General features: G+C 33.8%; 1 protein-coding gene across 2 annotated transcripts; it reads left to right on the forward strand.

Annotated features, from left to right (window-relative positions):
- The first annotated feature begins 1,630 nt into the window (after window positions 1-1,630).
- LOC119632764 (SR-related and CTD-associated factor 8) lies at window positions 1,631-23,268 on the forward strand. Of its 2 annotated transcripts, XM_038025829.1 has the most exons (10): window positions 1,631-1,905; window positions 2,140-2,784; window positions 2,910-3,233; window positions 9,549-9,701; window positions 9,781-9,864; window positions 12,473-12,752; window positions 17,620-18,171; window positions 19,134-19,832; window positions 22,044-22,244; window positions 22,299-23,268. In XM_038025829.1, exons 1-10 carry the CDS (start codon window positions 1,876-1,878, stop codon window positions 23,144-23,146), a joined length of 3,816 nt encoding a protein of 1,271 aa, XP_037881757.1. In that variant the 5' UTR covers window positions 1,631-1,875; the 3' UTR covers window positions 23,147-23,268. The 2 variants fall into 2 exon arrangements, with proteins under 2 accessions (XP_037881757.1, XP_037881758.1); XM_038025830.1 differs by lacking the exon at window positions 2,910-3,233 and having other exon boundaries at window positions 1,633-1,905.
- The last annotated feature ends 229 nt before the right edge of the window (window positions 23,269-23,497 follow it).

Below are 23,497 nucleotides of genomic sequence, written 5' to 3' on the forward strand. Positions count from 1 at the left end.
GTGTAGAAATAAAGCGTGCCATTTGCAGAATGTACAGAAGTAAAGCGTGCCAGTTGCAGAATGTGTAAAAATAAAGCGTGCCGGTTGCAGAATGTACAGAAGTAAAGCTTGCCAGTTGCAGAATGTGCATATCTTCTTCTTATTTGTTCATATATGAGTATAAAAAAATAAAAAGTTTGATATATAGTAATGTAAAAGAAAATTATACAATGTTGGAGAAGGCATAATTTATATGAATCAATCGCCAACAACATATTATACCAGAAATGTTATCATTCATTATTGCGGAAAATCTGTAAAAAAAAAAAATGTAGTAACTAACTTCTTCTGTAATAAAAAACTTAAAAATTTAAACACTGGATTCAACTTCATTATTTCTTTCATTTTCCAAATTCTATATAGTTTTCTATTCATTTTCACCTTGCATGCTTGTTATTATTTAGCATATGTGGCTTGTTTATACAAAACAAATAAATATCAGATCGGCTCTTCATTTTGTACGCGCCTCTCAGTTATTAATGCATCGAAATAAGAAATTTGTTGGGAAGTATCGTCGCCGTTGATATTTTATTAGCCTCTAGGCGATAATCAATTAACTCCCATAACAAAACAGGGCGACAGTCGCCTGTTTACATGATTACCGCCTTCACTTAGTGTTGGTTGTTTGAGCTGCATATATATGAGAAAACAGCTGTAAATTGAAAACAAAATAAATTGCGAACAAAATTGTTTACATACATACAGCTGAACTAAAGCAAAAGTTTTAAATTTGTGAAGGCTATATAAATGAATTCTTTTTTTTCTTGGTTTTTACTCCGCATATGTAATTACTCTTCTTAATTTGCCAAAACTTGCAATTAATTATGTATTACCAATCTTTCCACCCATCATCGTATACTGTCGTTATCATTGATAAAAGGCCAAGAAGCTCATTTGTCTACTGAATATATTGTCGGGAACTGGTCTAATTAATTTTGCGAAACAAAAAAAGGTTGAGTAAAATATTATTAAATGGTCAAGTAGGTTTAGAAATATTAGGCGGAGTGGTTCCTTTTCTTATATTATGTTACTAAGCTGCGGAGGAATAACGAGATTGGCTGAAAAGGAATTTTGTAAAGCATAGAAGTGCTCTCCGGGACGTTTCAAGACCTCTTACTTTATAGACAATGTATAAGAAATGATTTTATACTTTTCCCAACAATATAAATTAAAATATACGTACGCATTCAATTAGATATAGATATCTGCAACAGACTACGTTTTACGAAAAATTGTGAGTGCTGACATAAGCAAAAGTCTACATGGCTATTAATGGGTGGCGGTAATGACCTTTACTTAAGCATTGTACAGAGCACCATTTGTGCTTATCTATCAGAAATTATACAAGAAATAGGAAATATTAATGGAATATTTTAATACATTATATAAAATAATTTATTAAAAAATACATAATTAGTGCCTTAGCTAACAAGATTACAATTCAGCTTTAAGCAGAACTCAGAATAAAATAGTACCATTAGACTGTAGAGCAGCATTAGTGAAAGTGGTAGAATTGGGGGATAATGGCAACCTTTATAATACTGCTTTAGACATTGAAAAAGGTAAATCGCCATTTTGCTCCTTTCTTACTTCAAGAAAATTTTCACACGACCAGCAAGAAGTTAGTTCCTTGGAAATTGAAGTGTAAAACTACTTTACAACATAAGACACTAAGCATTAAAGAGGATTAATACATATAACATATGTTATTATGTAAATACGTAGAAAAATTGCATTCATTTTGCGAATTTTTAGTGGAAGAAAACTGAGTTTTTGATATAAAAAATATACCAGGTGTGTTTTTTCATTTGTGCAGAAGTGCCCAAACCATTGAATATGGAAAACGTTATAGCCTTTAACAATGAGGTAAGAAATTCAACTGACAAGCAGCAATAAGCTTTTAAAAAGCAGTTTCTTGTACCTAAAGACATCATGGAACTGCTTCTCACAAAATCGTTCGCGCTTATGTTTGTTTGATTATGAAATTACAATCAATGTTCGCACGCGCAACATAATCTAAATACTGTGAAGTCCAGCTTTTATGTATGCACATGCCCTCCTGCTAATACATATATATATCTTTTTAAAATATATTTTTAGCTTTCTGGGCTTTACGATACAAAACCACCAATCTCCAAAGCTAAAATGGCAGGTATTACAAAAGCAGCCATGCGTGCCATTAAGTTTTATAAACACGTTGTGCAAAGTGTGGAGAAATTTATATTGAAATGTAAACCCGAGTATAAGGTGCCCGGATTATATGTGATTGACTCCATTGTGCGCCAATCACGTCATCAGTTTGGTGCTGAGAAAGATGTATTTGCACCTCGATTTGCCCGTAACATTAAGGAGACTTTTGCAAACTTGTTCAGATGTGCTTCTGAGGATAAGAGTCGTATTATAAGAGTGCTAAACTTATGGCAAAAGAATAATGTATTTGCTCCGGACGTAATTCAACCGATATTTGATTTAGCTGATCCCAACCATCCAATATATTCTATGCAATCTGGAAATGCGGTGGGCGGTAGTGGCGCCGTTAGTCTTTCTGTTACGAGTGGTAATCTGATAAATTCAGTTGGTTTGAACGATGTGCCATGTACGGCCTCAAATGGTTTGAATACTTCGAGCGCCGGTGTCAGCGGTAGTGGAAGTAGCACGGATATGATTACAGGCGGTTCAGGCCACACTGCTGTGCCTGTTATGTTAGAGGATAAACTTAATAGCGGCGGCCTAACTGATTTATCGGTAAGCTAGTCTCTCATTATATGCCCACAATTCGCTTTTAAATATTAGTTCACATTTTGATGAATTTAAAACATTTCCTACTTCCCTTTAATGCTGCTTGCTGCTTTCCGTTGCGTTCAAGCTAGTCAGTTAGTCATGATAGCAGTAAATCACATAATTTAAATAATTTTCGGCATGTGGATCATAGTAAGAGTAAGCGTTCAGCAAATAGCAGCGGTAGTGGCATAGCGCATCTATTACCGTCGCAATCAACAACTTGTGCAAAGTTAAGAGAACATACAAAGCTCGTTTTGGATCCAGCAATTGGAGCAACAACAAAAGTTCATCATCCGCAAACTTACACTAAATATCACCGTAGTTTGCAAGAGGATTATGAAAACACGCAACAGATAGACGACAATATCAGCGAGGGATTGGAGTCGCCAAAAGCTAGCAGCAACCTGTTAGATGTAAAGAAACTTCTTTATTGAATTATATTTCAGGCAATAAGGAAATCGTTAATTTTTTTTAAACAATTTTTGAGACTTATGTTTTCGCTTGTAAGATGGGAAATGTCGAAATTCGATGCAAATAGCTTCTTCAAACTTGGTATAAAATTTATTTTATAGCTTGTTATAATTGTTTCTTTCCATTAGGCATGAAGTTTGTTAAACTTTCATTTCCCTGCGTATGCAAATTATTTTCAAACGCAAGTGCATAAAAAAGTATTCATTTGAATGAGTTCTGGTTTCTCCACCATGGGGCAAACACTTGAAATTTGTTGTTAAAATTTAGTCCACGACTTTGCAGGGGTTTTTAGGTCTTTTGTTCAAGAAAAATGCCCGGGATCATTTTCTAAATCTTATTAATAAGATAACAAACTAAAATTAAAGTAACAATTTTGATTTTGAATTATTAACGTAAACGCTATTTTAGCTCCATTACAGTATTGAACAACTATTTAGTCAAAGCAATTCTTTTCTTGATAAATGAAATTTAAAGTAAATTTCAAGTACACGTTTATGGTAGGTGTTGTAATTTGCGCGTATGACTTAAGTTTTCTAGCATAGATTTTTTGTCTTTATTAGTATTTTCATCGAAACAGAGCTTATGAAAAATTTCACAATGTTCATACTTACCGGTTACCTAATCTCTGGCTTTCATAACGATAACGTTTTATAAAATTCTGCGTTGCTTAGCTATTAGATGTACAAAAAAAGCTACTTTTCTATTGTATTAAGGGCCCATAAATGATCGATTACTTTGTAGTTAATCGATGTTTAGATCTCCTAGCTCACCATATTATTATTCACCATTATCAGAAACGTCTTGCGATCTTATCTACAAACTTTCAAACTCCGTCTAATAAAAGTACAGCGTTCATTAAGCAAAGCAAATTCTTTGCAAACAATGGATTACTATTTGTGGGTCTCGCTTTTGTTTGCAGACCTAGGAAGAGCCAGACACATCTTTATATTATTCCCTCTATTAATAAACACCTCATTTAACCATTATTTCCCCCTGCGTATTGTAGTTTGTTTGCATTTGTATGCAAATTTCCTTGAAATAAAACTTTCCAACACTTTGGCCTACTCCATCATACCGGAAAATATATTTATAAAGATACTATTAGAAGTAGATACATAAGAATTAGTTTTTTCCCCTTCCCAGTTACCTTTTTGTACTAAAGAGGCACGCCTGCATGGTAAAATTTGCTAATGCGTATTAATGAAATTAAATACTAAAATTAAAGTAGCAAGTTAGGTTTACAATATTTAACGTAAAAGAATTTAAACTTTAGCACAAAATTGAATAATAATTTGCTCAAAACAAGCCTTTTTCTGACTAACGAATATTAAGGCTTATTTCAAGTATACAACAACCGTAGGTTTCGTAATTCGTATTTACGATTGAAGCCTTCTCGTTTGCGATTTTGCGTTCGTTTACATGCCATGACATACTTAAATGACTTATGAATTCCAAACTGGATTTAGGTTTCTAATTGAAAAAACAAATGCTTATGCTCGCCAATTAAGTGTTCCTCGTTTGTACTATTTTTCTTCGATGGGTATATATGTATATTTAGTTTTAATACTGAATGATACTTATAAAAATATTAACACTCATTTGAGACGCTATAGACTTTACAAATTATTAATTAATAATGAAAGTAATGACTATGCGCATGTTTATAATAATCGTGCGCAATTCTACTTTGAGCCACGAATTTTCTTTTAGTCTCGAGTTGAATGGGAAACTCAAACAAATGATTCATGGCTTCGCGATGAGATAAACATTGAAACCTATATATCTGTTGCTTATTGTTAGTATATTTCATTCGGTTATTGCCCATTTACAGCATCGCATTGGGTTAAGATTGAGTAACAATTTTATGAGAAGACAAGCACGTAACATTAGCCGACGTTTCTAAAAAATTGGTTAACAATTTACTACACGTAGATCACTTTTGGTTACAGCAGCAAAAATTTGACACACTTTTTTTAAAAAAATTTGATTCTTAACGAATTCTTGCGAACTTGACACAATAATCAACTTTCTGCTTTGCAATAGAATAAAGTTTTACGGCTGGCTTTTATGCTTTTCTGCACTTCAGTTTTTGTTGAAATGTGTAGTAAAAGCGCCAATGGGTTCCAAAATATTGAATCATGAATTATGAAGCAGATTTGTATTTTTCTATACTCGGCTGCAAACGTGAGAGGATTAGGAAATTGAGCTGTGGGTCTATGTTGTATGCTCGTGCAAAGTTTGGCACGAATATTTATCAGAGCCCTAGACCGCTTGTACGGCGTTATTGCATTTCAACGGTGAAAACTGAAGCTTTTTTCATGTCGTATCGTCAGTCAATGCGTTGCTTAATTTAATCAATGTATACGATTTTTGATATGTATACTTTGAAATTTTGAGAACTGTACATTGATAGTTTTCATTGTGAATATATTCCATTTCGTATTTGTGACGCCATAGTTGTAAGCGAATCGTCGACTTCGATCCAGTATATGAAAGAATTGTTGTATGATTTAGCTCCTGTTACAATTACAATAGATGTAATGATAAAAATGTACTCCCATATACTACGGATAAATTTTTAGTCCCTGTACGAGAAATGTAAAAATCAACATCGCCTATCCGTCAGTATGGAGTATCAAAGTTTTACTAGCTTCCTCTTGTTTTTCTTAAGACCACGATGATGAATATAAAACATTTGACACCCGACTATAACTCTCTTACTTGTTTTTGTTCAGAACTATCGAAGTGTGCTAAAGGTTTTAGATAAATTGTATACGTTAACTTGTAGTCTTGTCCTTTTTACATCCACGACTGAAATATGGAGGTAAAGGCGTCCCCGTATAGCACGATACTTATAAAATATGGTTTCGATATTATATGGTACAAGAATTGAGAATAATTGTAGCGCGGTTCTAACATAACACGATTTCAAAAAATCGAATATACATTGAAAATTTGAATTCTTCTTTGAATTGCGTTCAATAATGGAAATCCTCAACTTTATTGCTACTAAAGAATCTCTCATTCCGTTTGAGAAGTGACAGTATGCGTTTTGTTCCTTGCAAATGAAACTAATACAGATTTTGCTTGGTTTGTTTTTAACATTTTGGAAAGCAAAGTTTATAAGTACATAATAGTTTCTATTTCTGGTATATAAAGAATTAAGTTGTAACGTTTATAGTAAATCCAATTTTTGGGCATTAAATTTACATAATGTCTGACAAGATAAAGACGCAAAAATTTAAACGAAAATTTATTTCACTCGGTGAAAAAATTGATATTTAAGTTCGTATTAATTGCGGAGAAGAGCCAACATCAATTGCAAAATCATTAAATTTAAGCGAAGCTACTAATTGAACCATATTAAAATATGAAAGCGAAATTAGAAAAAATACTGCATTTGGTTGTTCGCAAACGTGTCTCTCGCAAATCATAATGTTGCCTTTCCTTTTTTTTTTATTGAATTTTAGTTTGAAGTCAACTTCCTTTTTTATTTATGTAATATTTGGAACAAAATTTCATTTATCATAAAATTTTACACCTTAAGACATGGGTTCGATATAACACGGTACACATTGATTTTATTTATATTATTTCAAGGTTTCGTATAACACGCTTTAGATATAACACAAGACAAGGTCTCGATACTACACAGTATATCTTTTTTCGTATAACACGGTTTCTTTATAGCGCAGTACAAATTAATCGTGTTGAATGAGGGACACCTGTATACCCATTTCCCCATAACGATCATAAAACCCAAAAAAAATCTTTTCAGAGATCCTATAAAGTATGTATGTTCCTGATCAGCAAGCAACTCTGAACTGATTTAACAGCGTCTGTCCGTCTGTGTTGTTTGTTGGTGACGTTCTCCTTGTCGCAAAAATTAAGTTGCCGACTACAATTTGGCAGAAACTTTAGAAGTCTTTGCAAGCAGGTTGGGATTGAAAACGAGCTAACTTGGTCAGCGCACAAGCAAATTAATTCTGAATTAATTGTGGTGCTCATTACGAGAAGGTAGACTAAATATTCTTAACAATACCTTCATTAAGCGAAGAAAAAAGTAAAAGATAATATTTTTCCCATTCACTTTTTTATGACAATATATAAAAATATGGGACACTAAAGATTTTAAAGGTGCTTGGTGTGTGAGATTTAGATCTATTGTTTAAAGAAATAAATAGACACTGCACAAGCTGAAAGAATTAATTGAATTATTTTTAGGAACCACCATAGTTTAATTTCTAAATGGTAGATCGATTATACTACGTCTTTGCAATATTCTTGTATTATCGAATCCTTTTAGAAGAGAAATTCCTTAAAGATTTACGTGATTGCTGGATGCTTTTAAGAAAACCGTTTAAATTGAATTTTAGTCATATGGAATTTCAAGTTCTTCCTGAATCGTTTTGTTGGGACGATTTCGTAGACCAATTAGATGAAAAGATGTTGTCTCCTCAGCATAGAATGCATTGAAAATGTTGTCAGCGATCGGCAAATTTGCAATCCAAATTATATACTATGAAGAAGATCTGGCATTTTCCTCTCTCCGATTGATCAGTATGTAGACTGTCTAGTACGTAATAGATGCTTTTGTGGATGGATATGCCCCGTTCCTTTAGTATTCACTTATCTGGAAAACCACCGTTGATATTTGACGTTACACTCACCTCTATCGATAATTTTTACACACGAATGCCAGCAGAGTTTATCATGTCATCACACTCTATTTCAAATTGATTTAGAAAGCAAACTACGCAAATTGAAATATCAAAACGGTCGTAATTCACTACTATGTACTGCTTTTAAATATTGCACTACTTCCTTTGATTTTAAAATGTGAACGCCTTGTAAAATAAGGCACAAATGTATCAAGAATGCTTATTACATTTTGTTAAAGGAACATTTCTAACTCTGCCCATTGGTTATCTATATAGTGCTTCGACGATTTATTCACATAACTTTATTTTGGGTTTGAATAAATAATGGTGAGGCTCAATAAAAATGTACTTATGAGGCTCAACAAAAATGTACTTATGATTTCTGTGATGACGGGCAGCTATGTAACCGTCGGTTTTGTTTAAAAAATAAAATTAATTAGAATCGAAATTTTTTTATTAATGAGTCTAATGATCTCTTGGGACATCAACAAATTGATTTGGCAGGCCAAGCATCGGTTTCGGCATCATTGACTACATATGGCACAATGAAAAAGATTCAAAAATATATATATAAGAAAAAAACTAAGGAAAAAAACGGCAAAGATCAGTGGTCCAACCATCCAAACTCCTCCCATGTCACTCATAATCTCTTTACACTACAATATCCAAACAATGTCGGGAAAACATAGATCAGAACATTTGCAAGGGCTGTTGCAATCTTTAAGAAATCTACACAGCAAATTTTAGTGTTAAACACAAGCTTTGTGAAACTTCTCCAAAATTTGAAAATCATCTATCCGTATGGACATTTTGAAAGCAGCTGGAGAACATAATATACAAAAAATATTTAAATTTATAAAGCCCATTCTTCTAAAAAAGTGGAGCAGGTAGTGTAGAGCCCGTTGCTTGTGTTCATCCTAATGTAGTCCTAAGCTTTACTTCTTTGGTCTAAGTAAGTTGTAATAGTAATAATAATAATTTTCATCATGTTAAAAAGAGGAAAGCATATTCGGAAAAATATATTCCCAAGTTGAGAAGCTGACGTTTATAATAAATAATTTTTAAATCTATTTGTAAAAGCAGTTATTGTTGAATTAATATTGAATTTTGATAAAGTTACTAATGTATTTCTAGGGATAAAAAGCAGCTGTTTATGTCACAATAAGTACATTCGAAACAAGACACCGGAGTTAGAAATTCTAATTTTCGATATCTAATTTTTTTTTACTACTAGGGTTGTTGTCAAATTGTTACTTTAGCTGATATTCCGCTAACTTTCATTGCCCGTTTTGCTTTTTAATAATTTACATTTTGACAGGGAGGCAAATTTAAATTAGTTTAAATATCATTAGTGACCAAAAATGCTTTATATGCTTGAAGAATTTAAAATAAAAGTTTACAATAGTTGGCACAAGAATTTTAGATGATTTTAAATCAAGCATTATTTACAATTTCTAATTTTATATAAAGTATCCATTTAGTCTTCTGATAGAAAATTTGTTGCAAAGTAAGCCAATAAAGTGCTTTTCGTTTCCAATTTCCTTCTAATATAAATTATATATGTTTTTTCAACATACTGTTTTCATAATTTTACAGAATAACAATTTAAAACAATTGCTAAATGATCCGAACGTGTTGCGTCAATTGCAGACCTTACAAAATTTTCAAAAGTTTAAACAAGAAGATAAACAACATAACTTACGATTACATGAAGAAGCTTTCGAAAAACATTTGCATAGTGTCTTAAAGGTATTTAATTTTTTTTTTCGTAAATGTATTTTTTTATATTTATATCTAATATGTATTGTTATTCTTGTATAATTTTTAGAACTCAGGCCCTGGTCCGTCCAGCCAAGATGTAAATGATTTCAACAAGGAAGTTGAATTTGTGTCAGAGGAACAAAAAATCGAGGTATATCTTTTCATTATAATATTTTGAAGGGTTGATTTTAATTATTTGGTTCAGTGTTACATTCGGCTTTGGCTGAATATATTAATATCCACCACTTTTATGCCATATTTTAACCAACCTAACAATTGCATTTTGCAAAATCTGACAATAAAAGAACAAAGAGACGTACGTGGCTTTAAATTTCATTCCATTCAACGAACCTGCATCAAGAAATGTGTCATATGTGCACATCTAGATGCCATAGAAATCAAGTTATGCAATTAACGTATCTTTTCGGGCACATTTCTAACCGATCGAGCATATTTATCCGTTCTTTCAAAACTAATCTTTTCGGTAGACTGTTAATGTTCAATGTTCTTCATAAAAGCTTAATAGAGTGTATTGTAATCTTTGTACGCTTGCATAAGACGTGGTTGTGGTGGGTATCTAAGCAGCCTAAAGTTCTTAGCTGTTTTGTTTTATAATTTTTGCTGACGTGCCATTTTTTATATTGAAAGAATATAAGAAGAAATCAGCACCAATACCTTATGTTGTTATACTTAAATAAACAAGTTTGTTAAAAGTTAGAAGCTAGAATATGAAAGGAGATAAAAATTAACAAAGTCGATCTAAGAACAATAACACCCACAGATTTTTCGACGTTTCGAGTTTATTTCATATAACTGATGAGATACGTACCATATAACTTAATTAACTGCGAATAAAGCAAAGTTCCAATCAAAAGAAAAAGAAAATACCTTTTGTACCTTATCATTTATGTGATTTACTACCACACACTACATTATTTATATTTTTATTATCTGAAGACGTTTGCCTACGTGATTGCGGTTTTATTTACATCTGATGAAAACGTATAAAGTCAACTGCAGAAAAAAGTAAAGGCGATTTATTTAATTTTTAATAATTTTATGAAAATATTTTGTTTGTCTAAAGAGATATCAAAAAATATATTTAAACTCGTGATTATGTGGTTAAAAAACTTAACATGCTTGAACTGTCACCCTCTCGAAGTGATACAATATATCTACATTTCAAACGTATTGTGGCACATGATTCTTTGATTTAAAAACAAATGTGCTATAATAACATAAATATTACGATGACTTAAGAGAAAAAGCCTAGCCAATAAATACTGTAGGCAGTTCCCCTTTTACTGAATCAATGTCAGGTTCTATTAGTTAAAGCTTATTAGCGATAATTTTGTGGAGACAATCCACTATAAGTTGTAAAATAAGACGAGAAAAATGTTTTCATTTGTTTTTGGACGAATGTCTTCCTCGAAAGCGGGTGTATCCTGACGTGTTGAATGTACCTAAAAATTAATTTTACGTGTTTAACATCAAGTATTGTTCAAGCGAACCAACTGACGTGTTGAATGTACCTAAAAATTAATTTTGTGTGTTTAACATCAAGTAATGTTCAAGCGAAACAATAAGCTCCTTTTATTCCTTTATTTCCGTAATCTTATCACTTATGTGACTATATATGATTACAGCCTTGTATGGGCTTTTCTTTAATTATTTTCTTAAAATATCATAAGTTTCCTACTTCCTTCTTTGGTAAGCGTACTTTATTACCAAAGTGAATAGGCAGTGATCAAATGCTCATTTGAACGTTTGAAAACTTTCTTTGTGAATTTATCTAAGGGTTCTGCAGCCCCCATTCCAATTTAGTTCCTGTAGCAATGAAGAAAGTAGCATTATTCTTAGGAACACTTACTAGCGCCGTTCAAGAAGTCCCAATTCTATTATGGATAAACTAATTCTTACAACCGCTAGACGAAATTTTATCATTTTTAATGTGTTGTTAAAATTCACGAATCAAAGAGCCTAGTTTTATATATATGATAAGGATTGTACATTTTTTTAAATATTATTAATTATTCGCTTTTTATTTATTGATTTTTTTACTTCTTATATAACTTCTAAGTTTCCGACAAGTTCTTTCCTTTTTAATATTTTACATTTACTATCTATACGTAGCGTCCGTATCCATTGATTTAATTTGATGGGCACAGTTACAAATATATCACATTGAATTTTTACTACAGACAAAGTTATTTTTTATATGGTTATGTATGCAAATATAAAATCAAAAAAGAATTTCAAATACCAAAACGACTTTTTAACATAGATAAATTTTTGTTATCAATATAAAAACAAAGGTAAGGCAAAAAAGTTTTAAAAACCTTCGGGGAGTCGTGCTTTGAAAGGTATAACAACGTTTGAGTAGACAGCTGCTGGTAAGTTCTAATACAAAGTTTGTAAATTATTTCTATAAATTTGACAAAAATTTGCTCAAAGTTTGAACCTGAAAAGTGAAACAAATGCCAGTGTTCCATGAAACGAGTTTAAAAAGATTAAAGTGTATGATTTAAAATTTTATAAAACACACACGTCAACAGCAACAAATATTTTACTATGTATACATTTTTTGCCTGTCCTAAGCTTTCCATTTCCCTTTCATTCTGTAATGAGCAATATTACTTTGTTCAAAATTTACCTTCGCCGTCCCAATTAGACTTTCCATTTTTATTTACTGTTAAAATTTCCCTTTTGAAGTGATCTTTAATTTTTGGCGGTTTGCTTAAATCTCATTTACTGTTTAGGTTATCAATCTGGATGGTAATGATTCTCGTAGCCCCACACCGGAACGTGATCGCTATAAAAGACGCCGTAGCCGCAGTCGTTCACGATCACACGAACGACTAAGTCGTCGTAGACGGAGCCGCACCCGTTCACGTTCACGTAGTCGTTCGCCTCGTTTAAATCGACGACGTAGTTCTCGTGACCGTGATCGCAGCAATCGTGACAGGGATAGAGATCGTGAACATGAGCGTGAGCGCCGCAAAAAAGGTTTGCCTGATATCAGAAAGGAACATTTAAGTGGTAAATTTCAAATAAAGTTTTTATAAAATGCCTTAAATAGATTTTCGTTCACTTTCAGCTAGACTTTCCATTTCAGTGTAGTGGACAAGTTCCTATATAATTAAAAAAAAGAGGAATTATTATTCTTCCTTTAAGCGAGTAATTGTGGGCGCTAGACCTACCGGCAGGATTTCTTCGTGGGTGATGCTTACGCTTACTAATTTCTCATCATGTTGTTGAAGTTTTTAGAAAACTTTTGATAATGACGTGTTGTGTGTTGTGTTAACTTTTGTACACGAATATTCCGGCAAAGGATTTTAATTTTGTTAACATTGGCATTTTGTTTCAAACCAAAACTTCAGGTTCTCGTGCGACAATATTTTGAGCAAATTTAAAATCATTTATATTATTTAATAACTTAGATAATTGAACTAATATCAGTAACTGTTATAAATAGCAAGATTTTACTAAACATACAACTTAAATGTTTTTTGCATACCTCTTTAGTCGATGAAGATGCATCAAAATTATACACATAGAGCACTATTTACTTTTCCCAAGCAAAAGGAAATGAAGTGTCGCAAATTCTAGAAGTGGTTGATACGTTAATGTATAATTTTCAAACCATAACTGTCATTGATTAAAATGGTCATGAGAGGCTTTTATACCACCTTTTACCCTTTTGAATTCCATAGTTTGTAGGTAACTGGTTTAGAAAATAAGCTCTATAAGCTTGACAAACTTTGTCACTTGCTTGCTTGTAATTTATTGATGTTGACTATATTTATTGTAAAGGATAATGAGACATTACTTTCGTTAGTCCGATGAATCCGAATGTCTGTTTGCCAAACTACCAAAACTTTGCACATATAAAATTCATGTAAGTTTTTTACACAAATGTAAGAAGTAAAAATATTATAATCGCAAGCAGGAATGATTGGCAATTTACCATACGGCACTTCGCCTAATAAAATTACGCCTACATTGCTAGTTACGGTTTATTTTTATGAGAACGCTTTTAGTGGGGCTCGCCCAAAAGGTTATATAGCCTAAGTGATTTAAGTATATTTAAATTTCTGCTTAACGACTTTATTATTTCTGACATTTTCTCGCCATAAAAAGCTACAATTTAAACGTGTCCGTCGTACGAAAGCTTACTTTTGACTAACGTAATTATATATGACACGGTTCTACAAAATAAACTAAACTTCTTTGGGTTAATTTTAATACCTGATTGCTATTGTGGACAAATTTTCATCTTATTTTCCCGCAAACTTTATATGGAATAGATTTCAAAAATAGGCCCTGAATTAATTTTATGAAACCATTTTTATCATAACATGTTACAAGTTAGAATTTTTTGGCATATAAGAGTTTATTTTTCATTAGATGTATGCAGGCGTGTTCAAAATATAGATCAACGGGGTTCAAATTCGGTAAAGTTAACTACTTTGTGGAGTGCATAAGTAAGCAATTCGATATTTAATCCTTTCATACTGGTTATCGCTATGGGCAAGGGCCAATTTGTCCACTGTCTGAATGAAACGACGCATTTTTTTACGCTGAACGCGGCCATTGTACTTGATTTCATCTCTCAAACGCGGCAATTAATTTGAATACAACTGAGAATTGATTTTTTGATGAAAATTTTGCTATGCACTTCCTGCAGGCCGACATGATGAAACCGCCGCGAGATAACGTCTTGGAATTTTAGAAGCTGTTTCTTCTCCTCTAATCCATTGTCCTGGTTGTTTTCTCACCTAATGTGTGAATGAAGCATTGGACTCATGTTACATACACAGGGCAAAATTTTAACATGACCTAACTTTCGGTTGATATAATGCACTTTTTAAATGGCATTTTTCAGACTCCTTTCTATATTGTTGAAGAGTTTATATCGTTTCGACGACCATTGCCATGTTGTAAAAGATGGTAGTACACTTTTTCAGAGTAGAATCTCGCGCCACCTTGTAGTTGATGAGGCCTTCCAAATAAAAGTGTGCATTACGCAAAATTTACCAAATTTATATGGTAAACAAATACTGGCTAACAGGTCGCCTTTGTATTTCGAAGTGAAATTTTACAATAGTACTGCTTTTGAATTTTGATATGTTTAGTGGTAATAGGACAGTAAGCGCTGTTCACACGGCATGTGCTTCAGTGACTTTTGTCGTACCGGGTGGTAATGTGAATTAAATACTCGATATATATCCCATACACAAGTACTTGTGGCAGTGTGTAGGAAAGTGAGCGTTGTTGATTTTTTGCCAGGCGTTGTAGACGTGTCCATTAGGTCATTAGGTCATTTTTAAACTCTTTCGAAAATTTGAAGTCGATAGCCTTGTTCTTGCGACCAGAAGAATATCTATAAAAAACATTACACAGACGGACGTGCTTAAATAGATCCGGAATTTGAAATTAGTCAAGAATATATACACTTAGTGGCATCTCTGAAGCTTCCTTCGGAGTGCGACAAACATTTTGAAAAAATGAATAAATATTGTTATTTTCATCTCAAATCGGGGGAAAGAAGAAGTTGAAGGGATTAACAAAAGTACCAAAATCAGAATTTTGAATGAGCATTTTTATAATTATCATGCAACAAAATGAATGCAGTAAGCATGTTACACAAACTTTAATGTGGTGGGGTAAATTGGAAATGTTCCTGATCTGCCTTCACATCATAATTGGGATGTGTTCGCAAGTAGCTATTCTAAGAACTGTCTCTAAATAATCATATGTTACACAGATTTATCTTGTGCGTTTGTAAATAAATATTTCAAGATCCAACTCCGCATCAATTTTCCCTTTTTTAAATCGCCCAATTTATATCCTAATGAATAAAAGAAAAAACATGAATACATTTTATATTCGGCAGCTGCGCAGCTGGGCAGGTAGTGAAGGCAGACACAGTTTGCAGCATTGCTATATGAGGGAAAATTTAATAATTTGAAATATTAAACTTAACGGATCGGTCTCGACCACATCGCGTGGTGAATGCGATCCGCGGGCCAGCTCTGATTTAGAACAATGTACTTTTTTACAAAGCAAATCAATCATTTTATTATTCATAAGTGGGTCGTATCTATGGTACTAAAATATAAAACTTCGCAGATAAATGCTAAAGATACGCATAATCCACATAGAATCAACCAGAGACCTGAAATTGTAACTCATAGCACAAACTCATATTCCATAAGAACTTTTACAGTTGAGGGGGGTTTACAAAATTGGACTGTCGGCTAGATGTTTTTAGATCAATTTAGACGGGCGAAATACTGTTACTCAGCGAAAGCTCCATTGTTCAATCCAGTCTTAACAAGGCTCGTTTTCCAACGGCGCTGTGTCTAATTTCGTCAAAATACCTCAACTACTGTGACCTGTATATTGAACTCAAAAATAGATAGGCGAACATAACATGGGCAGGCGAACAGAAGGGTCTTAAATTTCGCAATACAATTTCTTGTGGTTTATTAGTTATCGCTTTGATTGTCTCGTCCATTATTATCGATTACGACATTGCGTTTTTACTTACAAATTATTTCATGTAAATGACCGCATTCAGATTTTTTAAAAATTCGTTATTGGTCTTAAAAAAATGGAGAGTTTCTGGGTCGTTTTAGTAATCTCATGTTTTATTAATTGTTTGCTCTCTTCATAAAATACGAAAATTTATTCCTTGTTTCTGTGTGAGTGCACACTTTCGATGGGAAACCTCATATGTCGCGTCTTAAAGCAGGCTTATGCAGGCCTAATTTTTTTTGGTTACCTTTTCTGTCGATTGCCTATATACAATTGTCATCATAATATATTAAAAATTAAACCTTTATGCCATATGAATGCTTATTTTTTTATTTTGGTTATTATTGTTTATTTTTATTTTATATTGGGTTGTTCGTAGAAACAGGTCCACGTGGTCAAAGTTTGGTAAAGTTAACTTTTGTGCCTTTTCTCTTTATAGACTAATGGGTGGAATCCAAAAAATAAACTTGTCCCATCTAAATTTGGTAAAGTCAGTTTTCGTGTTAGAAAACTATCACGCAGAAATTTTCATCACGAAATAATAAAATGCAAAGTTTTCTTGTATCTAAAGACTTACTTTTCGTAGAAGCTCCTATATGGAAATAATTTCCAAAAATTACCCTTCCGGTAAAAATCTTTCACAGCAATCTAAAACCGCGTAATACAATTACCTAGCGATTTAATCGCGATGTTTTGAATATGGCAATTATTTTTGAAATATGGCGTTACATTGGGGAGTGGTTGCAGAGGTGATCCCATCGAAACCATTTTATTTCTAGGGACAATACGCGTCAAAATACCAATTTTCATTAAAAATATCTCAAACGTTGCGACCTGTACGGTGAACACAGAAATGAATGGCAAGGTTTTCGACGGACAGACCAACTTATATCGATACAGAAAATGATTCCGGAACGAACAATATAATGAAACGTGGGTCTCTTTTCAGACCCTCCGCGTGCAATGTACCGCGCAGACTTGATATGCCCTATACCATAGGTGATGTACAGTATAAAAACGCTATTAACTTTTGCAATCACAATATCCTTTGCTCTGATATATTACATAAAAAATACTTGTGGTTTTCATGACAGTGTGTGACAAATTCCATATTTCTTCTATAGAATAATATTTTTTTTAGATTATTTAGACTCCGGTTACCACGCGTATTTGTATGCATAACGCAATACTTTTAGGTTTAAACTATCGCAAAAAATAAATGTGAACAGTTTTCATTGTTACTACAAATTTTTGTTAATTCGAGGATTCCGACAGCCGACTTCATTCGGTTTATAGTGTAGATAATACTTAGTTAAAAAAAAACATTCTTCTCACCGAAATTTAGTTGAGGTGTTTTCCTTTTTAGTGTGCAGTACGACTTTGTGGGTTGGTCATCTATCAAAATTGGTCTATCAAGAGGAACTTTCTGATACATTTGGCGAATATGGTGACATTATTAGCATTGATCAAATCATACCCCGTGGTTGTGCTTTTATAGTTATGAATCGTCGCCAAGATGCCTATAAGGCTATGCAGAGCTTAAAGAACCACAAACTACAGGGCAGAGCTATCAGTATATCGTGGGCGGCCGGTAAAGGTGTTAAAAGTAAAGAATGGAAAGATTTCTGGGATTTAGAACTTGGCGTAACGTTTATACCGTGGAGCAAGTTGAATGAGTCTACAGACTTTGACAGCCTTGAAGAGGGCGGAATGTTTGATGAAGATTCAATGCCGCCGTGGATGAAGGAGAAAATAAACAAGATAAAAAATCTGAAGGAAAAAGCCATGGAAACAGCTATTAATCCAAGCAGTTTAGGGAGCTCATCTGCTGGTATTGGTCCAGGAACGGGCCAACCAATGATATTTAACATTGACACCACACAACCACCACCCCTACCACCATCAGCGCAAAGTGGAGGTACGTATTTATTTAAATACAAATATAGTCCGGATATGGTTGGCGACTTTTTAAATATTTTTTATTTTCTGCATTCTTTAAAAAACGTTGTTTTCAAACTAACCGGAGAAATTGTCAAGACTGAGATTTTTCCGGAAATAAAAACAAAATACCCAAAAGAATACCTTGTCTCTACGTTGAAGTATACCTTTCAGTTGAGAGACCGTAAATGAGATTCTGTTCAAAAACCATACCTACGTGCCCAGTAGGTATACTTAAATTGAGATCAAATTATATTAGAGACAATTTTCAGAATGAGCCATTAAAAATTGTGCTTTTTGTTATGCAAAGCCTTAGTTGCCGTACGAACATTTATAAGGGTAGGAGTTCAAAAAGTCAGGGCTATACCGTCCACATTTTTTACACCAATTTAGAATGCCCGAATACTTTGACAATTTTGCCAGAAAATTTTGAAAACTGCTTTGTTTTCTCACATCTCCATTTTTTCTTAATAAGGCGTCATGTGCGGAGTGTTCGCAAGAGGTTGCTTTCTAGGCGAAAACATGTCAGTATGGCCAGTTTCATTAAAATATCTCAAATATTGCGACTTTAAGGTTATACACAAATACAAATGGACAGACAAGGTATGTGCAGGGACAGATAAGCTTAAATCCATTCAGATATCATTGAGTCCTTCTGAATGTCATGTAGACCGGCACAAGTTTAATATAACTTTTAGCCGAAGTGGTTTAAGGTTTAAGTAACAGCAAAATACCATTAAAGTAACCTATGTATCTTGATTATTATTTATTTTTTATTAGCTTTTTATATAATATTTTATAATTTTATTTGCGTTTATTTTCAAATAAGTACCAAAACATTTTAATAAAAAGCTTCTATACTTTATAATAATTTTTTTAGTTTGTAATTTTGAAAAGGATAGGTGAATAAAAGAATGTTGTATAACTTTTCTTTTATGACAGGAGGACCTCCGCCAATGTTACCTATGGTCCCTAGCCAATTCTCAATAGCGCCGCCTATGGGGGGTCCCCCTCGTATGCTAGGTCCCCCTATGAGTATGCCTATATCGGGACTACATATGTCACCTAATATTGTGCAACCTCACGCTGCCATGATGATGATGCCCAGTTTCGGTCATATACAAGGTCAGGTGGGGCCAAACGGGCCTCCAGGCATGGGTCCCCCTCATATTTCACCTATGGGAACAGCGACGTCTTCTACAGTCACTCATGCTCAGTTCCCACTGCCCCCAGGTGGTCAGTCTGTTTCCGCTCTGCCTACTAATATAGCGAGTATTAGTGATGATCATATGGATATTGAGATGGAAGATGCAGATGGTGTTACTGCTGTCAGTCAAGCTAACGTTGATAATTCTTTAAATTTTAGCCAACCGCCGCCATCTTATACCGCTCCTACTAATGCCGTAGACGAAAGCAATGTGGCTCTTGTTGTGAGCAGTGGTAGTGAGCTTTTCAATAGAGAGCGTATTCGCACAGGCAATTCTGGCAACTCCTCACGCTGGGGTGGACGTAGCGGTCCAGAGGACGCCAACGATGGCAGATGGCGGGAAAATGAGGCGGGATCAACCACGTTCCAATCACAGGGTGGGCGTGTCAGCAACATGAGTGGAGTTTCAATGGAAAGGATCGACTTTATGAATGGTAAGCACGTAGACTTCATGTACTTTATTTTGCATTGACCTGTATTTCGAGTTCTAAACCGAAATTCGTCGTTTAGGATCCGTACATAAAAGAGTCGAGAGGTATATTCTTCGTATTTCGAATTCTTATCTCGGAATTTAAAAATTTACAACTGAAATTTTATTAATGTAAATTTATAGTGGGGGAACATATTTGAATGTTATTCTTGCATCAAACTGCTTTGAAGCAGTCTTTTGCAAAACCTTGCACTGATGTCTCTAAGTTCTCCGTGCGGTCCCTTTGCGCGAGCAAGAAGAAATAAGAAGGACGTTGTAGTCTAAAACTACTGACCAAAAGAGAAAGGGTTCAAATTTTTCTTTGGCGCAAACACCGCATATTGGAGAAAAATATTTCATTTAATGCACATCTTTTTCCTACTAAAACTTTTTGGCTGCCTTTCATTTACATTGATTTGTTTGCCGGCAGCGTGTATTACATTTTTGAGGGATTCGCCATAGTTTACGTATACATAAGTTGAAGCACCACACCACACACAGGTCAGAATTCCATAGATCCGGTTTTCGAAAGAGGTGGGGCTGACTGATCTGAAAATCCAGTCTCAATTTTCATTGCTTGACAAATTTGATGTAGAAATCCTTTTTGTTATCCATTCGGGAGCTGAATAGTACTAAATAAAAATTATATCGTACCGAGGAAAAATATAGTAACAGATAAAACGTATTCTTTCTTTTTTGACAGTTTCGTTAGAATGACAAGAAAAAAAAACTGCAACTCATCAGGTATTGCAGATAGTACAGGTCGGATTTAAAACAAAGAAGAAAATCACTTATTCTATATGACTGTAGGTAATGAGACATGCCGGGGTTATAAAAAGTTCAATTTTTCTTTGATTCGCGTGTATGTAAATAAAAACATTCAAATGTCGACTAAGAAAATGCAATTATTTCCCAATAGACAATGTTTAAACGAACTTGTCAAAAAAGCTTGTGCGTTTCAATAGAGAGTGCTATTTTAATGATATTACGTTATTTTATTGATAAAAACTGTTGGATTTGTGCTCCTCCTTGTTTTCAAAAATTGTGTTTTATGTAAAATGTTTTTACATTTGAAACAGAACTGCTACATAACTATGTTTACAAAATAAAATTTTTGGGCAATCTAAATTTTTACCGCGCGCCGAATATTTAAACCAGCAGATAAACTAGTAAAGAAATTAAATATCGCATAAGTTTGCATTGGTTTCCCTTTTAAGACTTATTACACCCTTGCAAGAAACAAACAGTTGCTACATGTGTGTTAAGGCTTTTCATATATGTAAACACTCCAAGTTTTTTTTTCATTTTAAACTAACACATTAACTTCAGCTCTAATTTTGCGCCACTATTGCATCCGTTGAGAAAATCAAGATCAGAATATTTGTAAAAATTCGCGTTGGTCAGCTAATTGCAGCACACCAATGAGTCCTTAACAAATCTATATACTCAGTCGAGCGAAATCTTCTAGTCAAGCATGTGCCCTTTGTGGCTGCGAAAACCATTTTACAATTCAAATATTCCCAATCAGCATGACCGGCAAAAGTTTTGAAATTGCCTACGGAAGTTGCCTACGGTTTTGAATTGCCTATCAGTAAAACGAACAGCTTCAACGTTCAACTACTGAAATGACCGTCTGGTCTTTTTTGACCATAGATATTCTTGGGTCCTAGTTTTCTTCATGCCTTAATCTAAGCGTTTATTTCTCTAAGACAAATAAATAATATTAGAGTTAAATAAGGCAATAGTAATAATAAAAATTTTCTTTTAGATTTAAAATTACTTTATATCTCGTCAAAAACTAAACTTTTGTTTCCCTCCTCTCAGCATAAAAATCTACCGGATTTTCAGAACAAACCGAAGTTTTTTTTTTTCTGTACAAAATTGGAGCGTTTTTCTTATTTTAAAATACCAGTAGCGATTTAAGACATAATCAAAAATTTGTAACATAAAACGTGTGGATGCTAATTTAAAACATGTAAGATCATCCAAAAAGTTAATCCAATATTCGTCTCAGATAATTACATAACTTGCCAACATCATCACTGTTTTGGGACAGATAGGCATCAAAAATTCGCCTGAAAACAACATTCTTGTTTGTTAAAAAATATATTTGTAGAGGTCGTTTGTATCAAGGCCACCAAATCATTAACTAATATTTGAATACTTTATATTATAGATTTTGACAACCGCATGGGTGGATCCAGGAGTGGAACAAGTTACAATGGTGGGGAATTTCATCCTACCATACCACATCGATTTAATCAGCCCACAAATCTAATGCAAATGCGTATACCTCCTCCAAACTCCTTTAATCCAAGAGCTCCAGGAGGGCCACCTATGTTTATGCGCGGTCAAAGTGCCGTAGGCCGATGCGCTGGTAAGTTTTGGCAGGATTATTCTAAAAACGCTTTGCTAATTGAATGATTTTAAGGATTTTACAATCGGAACAACTCTTTCGATCGAGATGGTAATAACTTCGGCGCTAGGAGCAGCCTTCGTGGGCGGGGCGGCGGGGCTAATCGCGCACGGCACACTTGGGATGATGAAGAAGTTGAAGATGTAGGCGGTTTCAAAAGGCGTGGACCAGGAACAAATCGTTTTCGTGAACGTGAGAGTGCTGATGATCGTTTTTGCATACGTGAAAATAGGGGTGGCCGCCGAGGAAGCGTCATCTCGAGGGATCGGAAAGATAATGATCGCGAATGGGATTGCGACAATCGGGTACGAGGGCCTGTTGCCAATCGTTGTAACTCACGCGAAGATACCATTAAGCCAGCATATGACGCTCTAAACAAAACGTCTAACCCAGCCATAAGCGATACTGAAGATGACTGGGATCGTGAATTGCAAGAATACGACTCCCATACTGGCAAAACTGATAAGTTGCAAGAATTTGACGCTAAAAATGAGCAGGCGGAAATTGAAAAGGATAACAAGGAAGTTGGTGAAAACACATCAGTAGAAGAAAATGTTTTGAGCTCACTAATGGAAGATGAAAATTTATTTAAAGCGGGAGCACAAATAATGCCAAAAATATCTTCTATGGAAAACTTGGCCAGTAATATAGAAATGAAAACAATGGCAGTCTTCACCTCTGACATTTCAACATTAGAAGCTACCAAAAAGCCAGACATATTGAGCGCTGTTGACCAAACATCACAGAGCTTTGCTGAGTCTGTGATTTTAACTCAAAAAAACAATTCTTCGAATGCTATCCAACAACCTCAAGATACCATTGATGGAAGCATAGAAGAGGCTAAAAATGCAACTGAAGCTTAAATTCAAATCCACATCTTTAAACAGTTTCGAAAGTATAACATATTCTGTTCTTTTTCTTTTACAATACTGAATATAGAAAACTACACACATATACACCCTTATAGATATATTTTTATTCGTAATCAGCAGCATCATTCCGAATTCAATGAATCAACAAATATATAAATTAAATATGCTACTCAACGAAAGAAAGTTTTATGAATCATTTTAGTACACATGCAATATTCGATTATAGTAAGAGTATGCAAACATTTTAAACAAAAGTTGTGGAAAGTGTAACTATTGCCAAATGACTTCAATATTACACATAATCGTTGAGAAGAAATAAATATATTACTTAGTTCAATTATG

Source organism: Glossina fuscipes, unplaced genomic scaffold, assembly GCF_014805625.2.
Source record: "Glossina fuscipes isolate IAEA_lab_2018 unplaced genomic scaffold, Yale_Gfus_2 2, whole genome shotgun sequence".
NCBI lineage: Eukaryota > Metazoa > Arthropoda > Insecta > Diptera > Glossinidae > Glossina > Glossina fuscipes.